The 17802-nt window shown below is 43.0% G+C and overlaps 2 protein-coding genes across 2 annotated transcripts in view; both read left to right on the forward strand.

Annotated features, from left to right (window-relative positions):
• xkr7b (XK, Kell blood group complex subunit-related family, member 7b) overlaps positions 1 to 3196 on the forward strand; it is a 38547-nt gene extending 35351 nt beyond the window's left edge. Inside the window, exon 4 of the mRNA XM_037480327.2 lies at positions 410 to 3196. Within this exon, the coding sequence (XP_037336224.2) occupies positions 410 to 1217 (808 nt within the window). The 3' untranslated portion in view covers positions 1218 to 3196. The remainder of the gene's footprint in view (positions 1 to 409) is intronic.
• Positions 3197 to 8799: 5603 nt separating this feature from the next.
• ccm2l (CCM2 like scaffold protein) lies at positions 8800 to 17728 on the forward strand. Its single transcript, XM_037481217.2, has 11 exons — positions 8800 to 9107; positions 10796 to 10963; positions 11069 to 11152; positions 12058 to 12241; positions 12529 to 13133; positions 13603 to 13732; positions 14054 to 14117; positions 14396 to 14552; positions 14705 to 14843; positions 15717 to 15864; positions 16259 to 17728. The coding sequence occupies exons 1-11, from the start codon at positions 9078 to 9080 to the stop codon at positions 16389 to 16391; spliced, it is 1842 nt and encodes a 613-aa protein (XP_037337114.2). The 5' UTR covers positions 8800 to 9077; the 3' UTR covers positions 16392 to 17728.
• The last annotated feature ends 74 nt before the right edge of the window (positions 17729 to 17802 follow it).

Genomic DNA, 17802 nt, shown 5'->3' on the forward strand with positions numbered 1-17802 from the left:
AGGGACGAGTTTTTTCAAATAATTATAATTATCAAAAAAAAACTCTGTCCTTTCTCCTAATTATATTAACTAAGAATTCAATTTGAAGTGTTTTAGTACAAGTTTACAACTATCACCCAACCATTCACTTGCTGCATTGACTTCAAAAGACAGAGAAGATAAATTATTTAATCTTTGTCTTCACAGCCATACAATGAATTTAGTGAGATACATTTTTGCTTACAGTCTTGTGCAGGAAAACAGCTTAAAGGATAATTCATCGCTGTAAACAGATCCTCTTTTAACAGACCCCATTGCTGTAATAAAATGCATGTCAGAATTAAACAATTATTAAAACATTATTCTTAGTAGCATAAAATTCCCAGGACTCTTTGTGTTAATTAAGGTTTTTCCGTTTATTGTCTCTCAGGTGTGTCATGACCTTCTGGATCATCCAAGGTGAAACTGACTTCTGCATGTCCAAATGGGAGGAGATCATCTACAACATGGTGGTGGGCATCATCTACATCTTCTGCTGGTTCAATGTCAAGGAAGGCCCCAGCCGCCTACGCATGACCGTCTACTACTCCGTGACGCTGGCTGAGAACGTGGCCCTGACCGCGGCCTGGTACACCTACCGCGGCCCCCACACCTCCGACTCCTCCGCCCTGGTGGTGGTGTGCCTGTTGGCCTGCAGCTTCGCCCTGGGGACCTTCTTCATGTTGGTGTACTACTGCTGGCTGCACCCCGACGGGCCCGTCCTGGGCTCTCAGTGGGGAGGGTGCGTAGACGACGGCGCGGTGGGTGCCGGAGGGGTGGCGGGAGTGATCGACGCCTGCCTCACGCCGTCCCAAGGGTCCCAAACGGACATGGTCATCACCAGCCCTCCGAGGACTCTCCCCAGGACTAAAGACACGGGGGAGCCGGTGCCCGGGGAGCGAGACAAGGAGAGAGACGGGGACAGTTGCCTGCCCATCTTCCAGGTGCGCCCGTCCCCTTCATCGTCTCCCGCGCTGCTTCACAGGACCTCCTCGTCGTCCCGCGCGCAGGACGGGCCCGTGATCCGGATCGACCTGCCGAGGAAGCGATACCCGGCCTGGGATGCGCACTTTATCGACAGGCGCCTGCGCAAAACCATCCTGCTCCTGGAGACCACGTCAGCCGTCAGCCCGAGGATACAGTACAGGAGTAGCATGATGGGCAGCAAAGAGGTTTTAGAGTACGAGACAACCGTCTGAGCCCGAAAGAGGCTCAGCCTCAGATCAGTTCTCATCCCAGAAGCACCCGTGCCGGGAGAAGCGTGGAAAGGTGACAGAGTTTCGAGCAACTCTTCTTTTTCTTTTTTTTTGTGAGTGTCAAACTTGATTGTAAAATGTGAAGCGCAATCTGGGAACAAATGTCTCCCCTTAAGTCCGGGAGAACGTAGCATGAATGAGCCGTGGAAAGTAGAGGGAGTAACGCTTTGAAGGGAGATAATCTTCGTCTTTTCAAAAAGCTTGCAGGTGAGACATTTGATCCGTCATCCTGGGACCGAGGGGTGTTAGATTTAGTTTCATCCTGCATGGTTACGGCAAGAAGTAAAAAGGATTTGAGGGTAATTGAGAAACAGTCCGCTGCATGAACTTGAGCCTTGGACCCGAGGGTTTCAACAGTGACTCACACGGGGACTTTTAACGGCTGCAGTTTGCACAGGACATGCAATCATTCGGGCTGGTGGCAAAGTAGACAAGAACGCAGACTCACAATTTCATCGAAATGACTGAAGTGATATGAGTGGCGAATCTTAAAACTGAGTAAAAATTGAGTTGAGAAGTCATAGTTAATTTTTTTTTATGGAACTAACTGCAAATAATTGAATTCAGCTTTTTATATCCAACCACATACAAAAAGATAAGTTCAATTATTTTCAGTTAGATTAAGTGACGCACAATAAAATAAGCTAAAGACATAAATTCAACAATGACAAACGAATCTCACTCCCATTTAACATGAATTTACGCAAAGCGTCTGGATTTCTTTTAAACCTCCAACATCACCAACTCATTGCCAATTGAGTACTCTTTAATATTTAAAGAAATGCAATCGCTTTGCAGACTTACACACGCACTGTTGATTTGCTTAGAGCGTTTTACGTTTGCCGCGCAGCATGACGTCACGCTTCCGAAAGTTTCCCTCGCGGACTCTTGTTAACCACCCTTCAAGCATTGTGTCCGCGGCGTCCCAAAGAAGAAACGCGGACTCAAGTCCGAAGACAAAACAAGGAACGCAGAGCAGGAGCTGCGAGTGTTAACAGCCAGCCGGCCCACATGTGCTACACGAGCGGTGCCACCTGCAGTTCCATCTGCTCCGTCACCCACCAACTTCGTCAAGAGCTCAACTGGTGAAGATCAGACGGGTCCGGATGTGAGGTGGACGACTTCTGCAGTGGCTCCGCGCAACACGTCACGCTCTGACTCTCCGCACACAGGCCTGTGATGTACAGTTGAATAAATACGGATGTCATATATAAGCTATTATAATAAGCTGTAGTTGGTGAATGACTTTTGGATGAAGACGCTTCATTTGCTCGCAAGAGTCTAAATGTTTTCTTGAAATACATGAGACGTAGAGGTAGAAAGGGTATCATTAGCAACCTCATGATGATGTGAAAACATTTTCCAGTGTTTAACCTTGGGCAAGAACAGCATCTGATAAAAAAAACACATTGATTGTTTTTGCAGGCTAGCGAGTTAGAAAAAGCTGCTGTTTATTGTTACAAACAGGATGTCGGCAAGGGTTTGGATTCTCGAAAGATGTTTACAAAATGAAACCATGTACAGGCCTTCAGAGAAGATTCAATCGTCAGAAACGAGAGAATCCTCTTTGTTCCTCTAACCTGCTATCGTTGTGCCCTGACAAAAAAAAAAAGAAGAAAAGGAACCACCACTTGAATTAATTCAGCGGAGTTGTTCAGCAGACAACTTGAAGGGTCGAGGTTTAACGTCCTACTCCCCGGCGTGAATGTGTTACTGTCAACTAGAAGCAGCCAGATGCTGAGAAATTGCAGCAAGGAAGAATAGTTTAAAAGAACAAAGCACTAGCATCAAAGCTAACTTTTCTCCTATCTCGTATTACTCAACAGATACTCTCTTTGAAGTTCTTTTTTATTTCTCTTTAAAAGCCATAGTTTAGTCGGTGACTTGTGATTTGTTATGAAGAAAGTTCTTCATGTCCATCCCAAGAAACATTTATACCAATGTTGTGATTGTTTTAGACAGAGGAAACACAAGGTGTTAGCATTTTTAGCAACGCATTCAAAAGCATTTCTCTTAGTATCATTACATTGCCTATTTCGCTCTGATGCATCTCAAAAAGCATGTTCCTCAACACACCTTTAAGATGCATTTGAGGTACTGTGTTACACGTGATACAGTTTAACCTTGTTATGAATTTAGTTTTTTTTAGCTCCGATACCAAGATCTTTTTCTTGTAACCCAACAAGCATTTAGTGGATGTAATTGTTCAGGGTGTCGCCAATGGTTTACTGCCACAAGCACAAAAAAATGAATATTTTGGCACAATTAAAACTCCTGTTTGATTATGAACTTGTTTCAAAAGATTTTACAAAACAAGAAAAGCCTCTGCTTTGGATGGACTTAACTTCCATCTCAACTTTCATTTTGGCAATTCCCTTTCCTGTTAAAATGTGTAAAAACGTAAACTTAAAAAAAAAGTGTGTCCTTAACAAATGTTTCATTCAGAAAAAGCTGTTCAATGTGTATGAACAATGTTGCCTTATACACGCTGACAGAAATGTAAGAAAAACAACTCCCTCTTTATTTGAGTAACGAATTAACTTTTTTAGGGAAATGAAGCTATTCAAACAGTTTCCTCCTGCTGCTACCTGAGGCCAACGCAGATGTCATTGTTGCTGCAGTGGGTTTAATCGTCACCATTATGCTGATGATGCATGTGTATATTCTGAAGGGACCCCCAGGAGAAGTATTTCCAACCATGTTTACTTAAGGTCCATGCAGTCACAGTGGTTTATATACTTGCTTTTAAACAATGCATTTATTTAGTCACCAATGCAATATTCCACCTTTTCTCACTACAAACTCGACAAATATCAACAATTGGTCGATGGCACTCGGCACCCGACACCGACCCAGCAACAAGCTTTATCGAATTCCATCGTAAAACTATTAATTGATTGATGAGGTTAGATAGCCCGTGTATTTAAAGACATCACATGCATGTAACAAGCAGAAACTCACTGGTCCAAAACTGACGTGGGAGGGCTACAAAGAAAGTCACATAGTTCCAAGCACAAGGCCGCACACCTAGCGTCAGTATTCGACAAGTTGGTAGTGGGAATGTTTCAGTTAGTTACTTATTATGTCTTTTAAATCTTTTTTTTTTTTAGTTGTCAGAGCCTGCCAGGGAGGCTGCGTTTCTAATTGCATTCTGCAGGTGAGTTGCAGTGTTATGTCAGCGCTGTGGAGCATCGGGTGCACACACAGATGCATTGTTAGAAGCAAGTATGTAAGCGCTCAGATCTTCACAAGGTTTTATATAATGCCCAATTAGGCGGCACAGGCAAACACATCCATATCAACTCTCTTTCATGCTCTGCAAGAAAACTGTGTCTGTGGTGGGTCTCAATTAATGTGTAAGAAATAAGGAAGAGAAATTTGAAATCAATATTGCTAACGACTTGGTAGGACTGTATTATCCTGGCAGTGTTGTGTCCTGACTGAACTAGTGGATGTCGGTACTGCGACGTTAATGGTGCTGAAAACAACGATTCCATGCCGTGTCGAGCATGACGATGTACAGACGATGCATATGTAACCACCCGGACATGGGCAGAGGACCAGGCTTCACTCTCTGATTGGATAGTAAAGCCTTTTGCGGTTGAAATAAAATAAAAGCAAAAACGTGGTGCGCTTGTTATATACCAACTTGAACAAAAACATGTTAAAAAAAAGGAAGCAAGTTCAAAAGCTCAAATCATCTTTTATTAATTGATGCAAGTATCTATGTTAATTTATTTTTGTAATTTTTTTATGTATATGTTTATTTATTGTTTACTCTCTCAGTGGCCATGTCTTTGGTATGACTCTTATATTAAGATGTAAAAACTGAAAATAGTCTCTTTTTTTTTTACTCATTCTATATATCTGTATATATCAGAGTGGCGCTATACTAGGATGTTCATGAGTGTGTGTGCTTTGGTTTGTATGTATGTATCGTATGTACAGTACGTATGTAAGGATGTGCTCTAAGTTCTTTTGATAATGCTGCTTTACCATCCTCTGTGTGAATGAGCAGAAGAATAAACTAGTGGTGAAAATATCTATGACGCTGTTAAAAAAAAGAGCTCAACAAGATGTGCTGATAACTGTAGATGGGAATAATACTGTAGTAAACATGGCTCAACAGCCGGCGAAATACACTGCTGTCTGTGTGTTCTTTTACAACAGTGGACATGTAAATGTTAAGTCACATATTGTAGGTGAGAGCAATCTTTAATGTACTTGTACTTAAATATTTTCATTTTTGAAGCTTTGTGAGGGAACTATTGAGTGTTTTATTTGCCTTTATATGTAATGGCTTAACTGTATGTAAAAAAATGTACATGCAGTGACAGAAAGCACAGACTTTGCATCCTGCATGGATGCATTTACACTGAGGCAACAAAAGGATTTAATATGAGAAAAAGATGGTGTTATTATTTAAATATGAAGAAAAAAAAATAGGTCACTATTAACATTTTTAGCATTTTCATCAACCTTTATTTTTAAGAAAAGAAAGTTCCTGAACATATATAGACATATATAATAGTTTTATAGTATAGAACGATTTGAAGTATAGACATTTGGGGCAATTTTTGCTTTTTATTCTTTGATGCATTAAATATTATTTGCTGCCTCTTCTCCCAGCTCCCTCCAACTCTCACAAATGACACTTAAATAACTAAATACAAATTAAGAAATGTGACAGGACAGCCCGCCCCCCTAAATATTAGAGACAAAGGAGCAAAGAAGCACACACATTTTCTTGTCCTTCCCATCACAAACATCCATTCGTTATCAAATCTCTCTAAATACAACTGTACACCGAACCTCAAAGGTCTGTATTTCATGAAACAATGCACCACTGATCAGTTTTGTATTTTATTTCAATACCTGAAAATATCCAAATCGTTCTTTACCTCAGCGCCCTTGGGACAGGATGTAGCTCATTGTGATTGGCTGTTTCTGGCTGCCTGGTTGTGTGTTTGGACTGAGGTGAGATACCACAGTGAGGCAGAGCTGGAAGTGAAGCTGGAGCTCATCCAACGCTTTTCGCTGAATCTTGCCGCGCTGTTTTCCCACATTTCCTCTTCCATCTCCTCTGACTTTCCTCCCGAGGCAACAGCACCAAATCTCTCCCTCAAACCAACATTCTTTGATGTCTTTCTCACATCCTCAACCCTCCATTCTGAGGAGCTGTTGTTTATTTGCTGGGCGTCTCCAGAGATCCAGAAAATAAACAACAATCTTCCCTCCTTCTTCCCCTTTTCACTTATTTTTCCCTTTGCTTTTATCTTTTATTTTCTCTTTTTTCATTTTGTTTCTTCTCTGTTTTATTACAAGAAGGAACTGGAGTATTCCTCCTCCTATTTGTCCTTTTGTTTTTGGTGTTCACTACCTGCTTCGACCACGGCCTCCTTTGAGATCATGCACGTGACAAGCATGAACTGTCTGTTCCCTGTGAACACGGATGTTTGATTTTAAAACACACGTGGCATGTCATGAGAGAACCAAAGCGGATACTCAAGGGCTCCTCGTTGCAGTTTGAAGCGCAGGGACCCGGATTAAGCTTCATTTGATGAGATAGGAGTGCGATTTGTGTAGGTTCAATGCCACCGTCCTAATTTCCTCCCTTAGGCGCTTCTTTTCAATCTTAATCCCTCTTTTACCTTCTAATTCATCGTCTCCTTCCTTCCTCAGCGTTCATCCACTTCCTTCCCTTTCTTTGATCTTCATCTGACCTTCCAATCAACCCTCCTCTATTGAGTTGAACGAACAACATTTTTAGATATTTAGATCAATTGTATCTTTTCATTTGTGATGAGTTTGATCAAAATTAGTTGTACTGAATAAATTCAATCCTAATTCATAGATGTTCTTGGATTGAGTTATGTCTACACAAATGTATTCGATCCTGCACACAAATTAATTGAGTTCTTCCAATGAATTGTTTTTTTTTACTCTTATTCCACTTCCAAGCTACGACTTCCTTCTCTTCTTCCTCCCCTCTCTCCATCTTGTTTGCTCTCCTCCCACTTCCTCCTCTTCTACCTTTGTCTTGTCCGTGATGCTTATTGTCCTCGTCTTGAGTCAGACGTTATGTGGGATATTGAGGTGTTTTAAGGATTCTGCTTCCTTGATATCACTGACACACACACACACACACACACACAGAATCTTCGTTCCACTCACTCAGCCTATCGGCTAAGCCATAGGTATTAAAACACGTCCCAAACTGCATCCCACATGATTTACGTTTACCAGTGACTAAGATGAACACATTTTTCATCAAAATAACATTTTGAAATTACATATTTTAATGTCGGTTGATCTGACATTGGTGGAAGATCCAAGGTCAGTGCAGAACTTCAGATTTATCTGCCTTTCATTTTGACACCTTTAAGCCCCTGGCCAACTTGCTCATTGCTCAGAGACAGAGAGAGAGAGAGAGAGAGAGAGAGAGATGGGGGGGGGGGGGGCGAGAGAGAGAGAGAGAGAGAGAGAGAGAGTACATGGAATGAAGAAAAAAAACGACTCAAGATAAATGCCCCATCTTTGCCTCCCGTTGTCTAGGTAACTGGGCAATCGTTAAGCAGTTAGCCCTGCGGTCACCATGGAGTGGTTACCCTGACAATATCTTACCAATGTGTGTGTGTCTTTGACTCCATGTATGGATGCTGGTCAAGTTGTGTTTTATTTACTATCAGCTTGCTACCGTTTTCTCTACAAATCTGTATTTTGTTGTGTTTCCATCCGCTGCATAATGTGTCATGTGTGTGTGTCTGTGTGTATGCGTGCGTGCATGTGTGCGTGCGTGTGTGTGAAAAAGGTCACCAGTTTGATGTCATCTGTTCTGCTTCCATCAAGAAATATGTATTTCCTTCCCTCCTCCTTCCTTCATCACAGCGCTGCCACCGTGTGGCCAAACCTGCTCATTGCACCGAGAGACTCTTAAAAGTCTTCCTCCTAAATGTGTTGTTCCGAGGAGACGTTTTTTTCATCTGGGACAGTAAGAATGGGATAAACTAGTGAACACGTTTGCTGTCCCTTTAAATTAGGATTTCTTTGTTATGCGATGTTTTGCTATTTTAAATAGTTTTCTTGTCTAAACGCAAACAACCGCTTCACTGGGTTTTCCACATGTCATCCCGATATGATGCTTCAATGGATCCTGTGGTCTACACAAACGTACAATGGCAACATTGTTCTCCACGTTTTTACTGGGCAAACACCACCTAGAATTGTCAAGAATAATGGAGAGAAGTTGAAAATTGGATCTACGTGTAGTTTTTGTTGAGGCAGATGAACTTAGTTGAGAAGTTGGGTACAAAAAGAGAATCGGTCCCTCTCTCCATGTTTTGGGAAGCTTTTTTGCAGTGTTCCTTGGTTGGAGTGAGGGAATTCCTAGGTTTAGACGGTTGAAAATACATCAATACATTGCAGAGAGAATGGCCCTTATCAGCCTCTGGTGGAGTTTCCTCTTGGACAGGAAATGGGCTTCCTCTGCTTCCTTTGTGTGTGTGTGTGTGTGTGTGTTAATATAGGTGTGTGTTTGTGTGTGGTAGCTTGTGTATGGCCCAAAAAGAGCAATCAGTGTAGAGACAGGGAAGAACAAGAATGAAGCAGGCGCGACAGAAGCAAAAATAACTGCAACAGAGAGAGAAGTTGTCACAGGAGGGACGATGGAAAAAACAACTGAGAGACAGATACAAAGTCAACAAGGGATCAATTGAAACAAAAGGAAAGAATCACTTCCAGGAAAAGTTTGGTCAAGACTCATCTGACCCAGAACGGGAGCTTACTGGGGGCTCCTGAATCGCAATGGACTATGAACCCAAGAAATCCAAGAAGGTAGGCCTACAATCCCTTTTGCTCGGTGTCTGAGTGGCACACGGCTGATCCTCTTTAGTGTCACTGTGGCGCCTTTGAAAAGTCCTGCTGTCTCCAGCGATCCTTAGTTTCAATCAAACAAAAAGCGTATAAGGCCTGGTCACGCCAGCGTTTAAAACGGCATAAATAGTGAGGCAAAATCAATGAAATGCCTTCCGGAGAAAAGCGACCACTCAGTGTAGTAGGAGGGAGGATGGGGGGGGGGGGGGGAGTGAAGCTTTTGCACCCAGTTGGGTCAACTTTAAAAGCCAAATTTACGCTGTTGACTAAGAGCAATTTGTTTCACATCAATAACCTTTGAAGGAACAAGAGCTGGAGAGTTCAGACTAGTGGCACCATTTGTAACTTATTAGCAGCGATGCTAAGGCTGCTGCACAAAAGAGGAATGGTTTGAGGCAGGGGTCGATGATGCCAATCACTTAAATAATCTGTTTGAGTGTAGCGTCCTATTAGTACTTAACAAACTGCACAGCTAAGAGACTAAAAGGTCAACAGAGAGGAAACAATAGCACACTAAAGACTGTGACTAATATGTTCCTGACATGCAGTTCAGTTAGCCATTAGCTCTGTAGCTGCATTTTCCTAATACAAGGATAAACTTCTTCATGCAACATGTGACCGGGCCTTGTGGCTCCATCAAAAGACACCTCAGCCAAAGCCAACTCATTAAAACCCTTAGATTAGGAGAATGTGCTCCACAACTCGTCCTCGCCTCATAATTAACTTGCTCTGAGGCACTTTTTTAAGCAGATTCATTGCAAAAAATCCAATTATTTCACTTTTTATGTCTCTCCTAAAAAAGAAACTGGAGCAAACGTAAGAACAATACCCATTACAAGACTGCTGCGTCTCAGAATGAAATCAAACTGAGTGCCGAGATGTTCATCGGACCTGAGATATGCAGAAACCTGTCCTTGTTCTTATTCATGAACACGAGACAGCTTTTTAATCCTAAAAAGCTCATTTTATTCCGTGCGTGTTTATGTTGCATCCATTCGACTCACGCCTTCTGGACGAATTAAATCAACGCGTGTTCTTGTGTGTGCGTGACAGTGGGTGTCTAACAGTGTGAGCTGTGTTGACAGTGAGTCTCAGCAGGGAGCTGTCAAAGATTACCGCTTACCTGTCAATCACAGCTCCAGTCAACAGCCAGGGGGATGTGCCGCATTAACACACAATCAAGCACACAAACACACGGGGGCATGTATGCTCACACAAATGAACGAGTGAGATAATGTAGTTAGAATTCAAAGCCAAAACACCCACCGAGGGACGACAGACTTTTCAGTTATAATTACAGCCATATTAGTGTTATGCTCACGATTTAGTCATTATTTAAAGACTCGCCGGTTGTGTAGCTTAAAGTATTCCAACTTGTACAATGCCGCTGCTTGGTCGGTGCCCCTCGGCGTCCGAATGACACTCGCTCGGCCTTCCACCGACTCCAGTGCAAACCCATACGAGTCAATATTACGTGAATTAGTATAAAGAGAAAGAGGCCAACAGGAGACTCCTGTTTGTGTTTAAACCGAGTCACTGTTGAACCACTGGTGTTTCATTTGGCCGCATTCATTTCTTTCTGGCACCTTAATATCTCCTTATCTTATGGTCTTGTCCGTCCCAATGCGTGTGCATCCATCTCTTTTCAGAGTTTCGTCTCACCTATCAAGCGGCTCGTCTGGTCCAAATCTGGCCGCAGGCCGGTGGATCGAGGCAGCGTTTACCGCCGCCCGCTGCACACTGTCCCTCTCTATCCCCCGGATTACCTCATTCACCCGGAGAGACTCATCTTTGACTATGTGGAGAAGGAGGTCAAGGTGGAACCTGAAATTCACTAAGATACAACAAAATACATATATTTAAATATATATATATTTACAGCATATGCCTGCAGTTGCTTGACTTTTAACCTCTCACTTTAGTTCCTTGGTCACCTGACCTGGGTGTCGGTTTCACTGAACCCCTCCAGCCGAGACGAGCTGCTTCAACTACTGGACACAGCCAGGGTTAGTAATGAATAACTTTTCTAAAAGTAATTACTGCCTAGTTATCAATAACATATCTGTATTAAAGCACTTTGGTCGGTAATCAACTGCAAAAACAAAAAAAAGCCAGGCTCAGTAGTTGATACATCATTGATGAATCAATATTGCATAAATCATCCAATCAGGTTTAACTAGCTAAGCCTATAGGCTGGCATAAACAGAATCTCAACATTATAGCCATCTTACAATTTTATATTGTTTTTATAAATACACTACACTACCTATAATTAGCTTTTTTTCTCTCTCTGTTGCTCTGCTTCCACCTCAAATTTCACTTGTTATAGTGTTGTGTAAATATGATGTGTTCACACAAAACCAATAATAACCTACAACTGTAGCGTCTGGATGAGGTTATTAGGTTATTTAACTTAAGTAAGATGGCACAGGAGGCCCAGGTAGAAAGTGCACAGGCTGCCACTGTAATACAGTAGAAGGAAAAAACGTTCACACATAGAAAGAAGAATGTTTTAAGAAGAGATCAAAAAGGGGGAGATGGCTTTAGACCTAATTTCAGCTGGAGAATTGTTCCAGAGTTTGGGAACCCGGACTGCAAAAGTCCAAAACCCTTAATCCTCAGTCGGGTTCTGAGAACGGGAGCTCGGGAGGCCGATATCGGCGGATCTAAGACTGCAGCAGGCTTTGAGGGGTTAGTAGGCCTTTCTTATAATTAAACAACTGGTTGTTTAAAGCCTTGAAGGTCATAAATATTGATATTATATTTTTGAATCATCAAAAATGTGAACCATAAGCCAATGCTGGAGTGAATTTTTAACTAATAGTAAAAATGACTAAGGTCATAGCGAGATGACAGTGCCCCATTGATCCACGATCACCATCGTCACACGTCCCTGTGTCCCGGTCAGCAGCAGCTCAAGTTGCTTCCGCTGAAGACCAGCGTGGATCAGGACTGCATTCTGAGTCTGTCCGCTCGCTGTCTGCTGCTCACATGGAGGGACAACGAGAAGCTGCTGGTGAGGATTCCCACGCATGAGATCGCTGCTGCCTCCTACCTGAGAGACGACGCACTGCACCTGCTGGTCCTCAAGACAGGTGAGGACACGCCTGAGGACAGTGTCACTCACTAATGGACCTTTTTTTAATGGTGCCAACACTTAAGAAAGCAGATAAGCTCACAGTTTTGATGATTAGTATGGTTCGGAGTAAAGGGCAGTAAACGTTTTTTCTTATTTGTATTGTACTTCATCGTGCAGTGATGTATATAAAAAGTAGATAATCAATATTATTCATTATCCATCCATCCATCTGCTGATTATCAATATTTTTGCTATTTGTTTGTTAGTTTTACCTAAAACATTTTTTAAAACCTCCTCCTGCAGGCCTGAACGTGGATACAGTGGTTGCCGGGGACGACAGCTTGGACAGGAAAAAGCCAACAGGCGTGGATGGCCGACGCCAAACCATGAGCCACAACGCCGACCCCCGGCCTGCGGGGGGCACGATGGAGCGACGGCACACCATCTGTGGCGTCGACTGGAGGCCGTCGCTGTCCAGGAGTAACCACGACAAGAACCAGAATGTAGAGAGAGGGGGTGGAGGAGGAGGTGGAGGAGGAGGAGGAGGAGGCGGGGGGAGTTTAGAGAGGAAGAGAGTTGGAGGGAGCTGGGAGAAGAGGCAGCAAACGCGCAAAACAGGAGGCAGCTGGGAGAACCGCAGGGCAAGACCCACGAGCGGCAGCTGGGGGGTGGGGGTGGGCGGCGGAGGGAGCTGGGAGAAGCGGCAAGGCGGGGGAGGCGGGGGGAGCTGGGAGAGGAGGGGGGGGGGCAGCGGCGGCGGGAGCTGGGAGCGGCGGCAGGCCTGCACTGGGAGCTGGGAGCGGGGGAAGAGCTACGGCAGCTGGGAGAGGAGGAACCACAATCCCCTGGAGCCGACGCCCTGCCCCGACGCCTACTGCAACCTGGTGCTCCTGGCTGTGGAGAACAGGGTGGGTCACCTGGGCCCAGTACGAGATCAGTACGAGTGTATAATCACCTTCATTTAGTACGACCAATTGCTCGTTCTGACATGAGAACACATGAGATCACAAAGTGATGAAGTACGGACATGGACCCAGAAGCAGTTCAGGGTCCTACTCAAAGTAAAAAATGACTTCCCCGTCCCCCGAATACTATGGAGTAAATTGGGGACACAATGTAATTTTCAAATACAAATCTTGTGACCTTGTGTACATGTATTAGGCACTAACGTGTGGCTGCTGCTGGGAAGCTTCTCTAAAGTGTTCAGTACATGCTGGATGAATGCCACAAAAATAAGGTCACACATAATGATGTAATAACCATTTCAGTGTGTTTATCTGTGTGTGTGTGTGTGTGTGTGTGTGTGTGTGTGTGTGTGTGTGTGTGTGTGTGTGTGTGTGTGTGTGTGTGTGTGTGTGTGTGTGTGTGTGTGTTCAGGATGCTGCAGAGGAGTACTGTTCTCTGATCTGCCAGATGTTCCAGATCATTTACGGCCATCAGACCATCGAGTGTGTCGACAGAGCGGGATTCCACCACTCCATGCCAGACCGCTATTGGCTGGAGAGGAGTGAGTGACACACGAGCTCTCTGTCTCTGTCTCATTTGTGTTCCAAATTGCATACTGTAATGTAATGAAGGTATACTCAGTTATGTACTGCATGTTGTCTTGGTTTGGGAGAGACTGAGCACACATATTATTTTTTATTTTTTTTATTTTTTTTGCATACACATAATACACAGTGTGAACTCACCATTTTCTCAATTTGACATCATGCTTAGTATTAAAACTGGAGTATGCAATTCTGTACACGCTCTGTTAGGGTTTATTTTTCAAGATCTTATAGAGTTTTAATGGAAATGTTCACACTGATGCTCCGTCCCTGTGCAGGTGACAGCTGTCTGACTGACATGTCCTACGGTTATGATCCGGAGTTTAGCTGCTGCAGCTCATAGTGAGTAGCATTTTGTCTTTGTCTTTTAAGGTCTCCAAATAAAAATGTTTTATCAATTCACAAAATATCAAAATATTTAGCCTTGAAAATCTTTACGGGATGAGATACACATATTAACAACCGTAAAGCAGAAGATCTTTTTGCGATTCATTTTATTATGGATCCAAATTAAATCGTTTTCTTAAAGAATGCCAAAGTAAATAATTTCCTTGAAGAATAGCAAAGCAGTGCATAGCAGTGATGTGAATACAGTTTGTAACTCTCTCTCTGGCCCTCAGTGACGGTTCCCAGGAAGCTTTCGAGCTCTACTACAGTGAAACGTACAGCGAGAGTTCATCTCTGTCACCGCAGGACTCCCATCGCAGCCTCGCCTCAGCCACTGAAGGAGGAGACAGTAACCCGGCCCTGGTGCTGATGCAAGAGTACATGATTACTGTGAGTATGTGCATGCGTGTGTTGCCTAAAAAAAAGGCTAAAACAGGAATCCATTATTCAATTATCCATTTATTAATTATGCAACTGGTTAGAAAGAAAGAGGTATTGCTCTGTGTTCTTGGATGTTCTTACGAGTCTTTCTTTGTATGCAGCTGCGTAACAAGCTGAGTCCGGTGGAGTTGCAGCACTTTGCAGTGTTGCTGAGGGAATACAGACTCGCATCGAACATCGATCACTTCTGCTCCGAGCTGCTGCAGCTGTACGGAGACAACCGCAAGTTCCTGCTGATGGGTAAGACACATAGTGGCTGACAAGGAAAACGAGAGGGAGAGACTTACCGTTTGACCCCAGAGCTCATGCAGATTCACCTCATCGTCTTCCCTTATATTATACTGATATTGTTTTAAATGGCATCAAGGTGAGTTAAAAACGTTCAGTTTGGGAGATATTTGCAAAGCATCTTCATTATTGACCAATAAAATCGCTCACTAGGAAAATTGACATTGTCCTCATAGTATCAGTGAAGTCTGTAGAACATTTGTGCAGCAGCATGTCTTGCTGTGAGGATACATTTCAAACATTATTACTACAGGAGCCGCCAATGTCAGAAACAGAAAATCCTATATTTAGGGGGAAACAAAAGCTGTGGATATATTGTTTTGTTTCTCTGATTGGTTGATTTGTTTTTTGAAATCCTGCAGTTGCTGTTAGGATCATAAAATCTGGATCTCGTGTAAAAATGGACAATAAAATTATAGATTGAAGTGAAGCTTTAACACAAAACAAAACTCTTCTTGAAACTGGAAAATTCCTCAAACTCTCACACAAAATGGGATGTTTTATAAAGTCTTCTTATAAATATCATTGTAATTGTAACTGATTATGATTTTTTTCATTGAGTGCAGATAACCATTGCTTAACAAACACACGAGTGTACCACTAAAATATAAATTCATTAAACTTCAGAAGACGGTCATTCGTTTTAACCTTGAGGTAAAATGATCCAAACAATTCTGGAACAATTTCCGTTTTCCTCCTTCTTTTAATACGTTTTACGCTTTGCTCTCACAGTGATAGAGCGGACACATCCCAGGTACGCTGCTGAACAACAGAGCCCTATTCATCTTTGGAAAAAAAAGACGACTCCTTATCTTTGTCCCCCAGGCATGCGTCCTTTCATCCCGGACAAGGACGTCGGGGTGTTTGAGAGCTTCCTGGAGAGCATCGGGATCCGTGAGGGCGGCATTCTAACTGACAGCTTTGGACGCATCAAACGCAGCATGAGCAACACATCGGCCACGGCCATGAGAGGGTATGTAGCTCAGCGGGTGGAGGGTCTGATTTGTGATCTTCTTCTCAAGGCTTGGTTTGAAACCCAGTTGTGATCTGTGAGGTTGTTTCTAGGTGCCACACTGCTGTCACACATCCCATCATGTCTTATTGATATGGTGCATTTTGTGGAGCACCCCAATCTTCTCTGAGTCAAATGGAATTAAACCTAAAAGGAGAGAGGCCCTTTTTTTCATGAGATAATGGTCATGTTTTGTTTGACTTTGATGCAAGACCACTCCGGTTTGATTCCACTTGCTCGACTGTACTTTTTAAATTGTAAAAGCTTTTGTTTGTTCTAAAGTGAAGATTCGAGCAAGCCGGAAGTCACGGAGTTGCATTCAAAATTACATAATCTGCTGTTTTACCCCCGGCAGGTATGATAACGGCTCTCTGGCTTCAGGATCTCAGGAATTCAACCGACGCATTACTGACATCACCCACGACATCCAGGCCCTCGGCTTCCAGGACAAACATGGAGACATTGAGGAGGAAGACTACTACCTCTGATGCAGGCTTGAACGAAAAAGGGAGGCCAAACGAATCCTTGTCATGTTCAGTTAGAACTTTGAATCTGCCACGATGCACCTGAGCAGGAGCAGCACATCGGCAGTTTATTTTATGCCCATTACTGGACATTTAACCAGAAATATAAAAATTTTACCGAGGCAGCTCTTTAAATGTTGACAATGCAATTTCGAATGAAAATCAAAACACTAATGATTGTGTGTTCACGTGTATCAGTAATATAATTTTATAAAAATGTACCTCAATGAAACTGAATTTTCATCCTCTGGCTATTTTTTAAATTGAATCTTAATTTGATCATCTCCGAAGAGCATGAAAGAAAAAAATACATTTTTCAAAAGTATTCAATAAAGGAGTGATGATACCATAATAAGAGTCTGAGAATGTAACTAATTAGGATTAATGAAATACAATCTAAATGTATTTAAGAGATATAAATGTCATCCTTCCACCCCAGGATCTACTTTGAAGAGAGGCTATGTAACTAAATTTGACTCATGGAGCTTCTTTCCAGTTTGATATTTTCTGTAGCAGCTGTAATACCCATTAGTGACCACGTGGTGGCGACTGAGGATGAGAGAGCGCCTCTCCATCCCTGCTGAGCCAAAGGCTGGATCATTAGTTCGAAATTCAAGCTTGAGGGATGAAATAACATAGAGATGGACTAAAAAAGAGACAGAGAGATAGATTGATTGATGGATATATGAACCATGTTATTTGTAAATGCAACAGCAATGATATACAAGCTGACATGATCTTTATGAATGTGTTGGTGCCCCCCCCCACACACACACACACACTTTCCACACTCTCTCCCCCAAACATGTAGTCTGTGATACTAACACTGCATTGACCCGTTATCCTGGCAGCATCATCACGACCTTCCCATGGTGCACTGCTTTGCTGTGTCCTCCCACACCCCCCCCCACCCCCCCCGGTCCTGTCGTCTGCCAGCATGACTGAACATCACAGCAGCCGAGTCAGTGCAGCCATGGGCCTCCCCGAGTCATGCTAGTCGACTCACCCTCATTATGTAATAGAGCCACGCTGTGCACATTCACTTTTTGACTCATTTATCATGAACTGAGTTACTGAGTTTAAGAGCAGCAGTGAAACACATGACGGTAGAAATGAAATATTACCGATAAATGCAGGGCACTGGGTAAGATGAGAAAATAGAGTGCGAGAGAAAGCCGTATGGAAAATTATGGAAAACTGTCTTTTTGGTTGAAGGAAGTTGGGCTTATTGAAGGCAATAAAATTCTAGCTGCATCTTGACCTGCTTCTAACGGTCAAAGGTCATCCAAATCCATAACAATAGAAATTATACTAAAGCACGGTGCTGAAAATTATCAGGAGATCAACTCTGAGGTCATTTTCAGAGCAACTGAAA

Source organism: Pungitius pungitius, chromosome 1, assembly GCF_949316345.1.
Source record: "Pungitius pungitius chromosome 1, fPunPun2.1, whole genome shotgun sequence".
NCBI lineage: Eukaryota > Metazoa > Chordata > Actinopteri > Perciformes > Gasterosteidae > Pungitius > Pungitius pungitius.

Excerpts from the sequence above, each read along its gene's own strand:
- ccm2l (XM_037481217.2), top strand. The coding sequence starts at position 9,078 with ATGGACTATGAACCCAAGAAATCCAAGAAG. Across the intron at positions 10,964-11,068 it reads ATGTGGAGAAGGAGGTCAAG|TTCCTTGGTCACCTGACCTG; the intron begins GTGGAACCTGAA and ends CTCTCACTTTAG. Across the intron at positions 11,153-12,057 it reads AACTACTGGACACAGCCAGG|CAGCTCAAGTTGCTTCCGCT; the intron begins GTTAGTAATGAA and ends CCCGGTCAGCAG.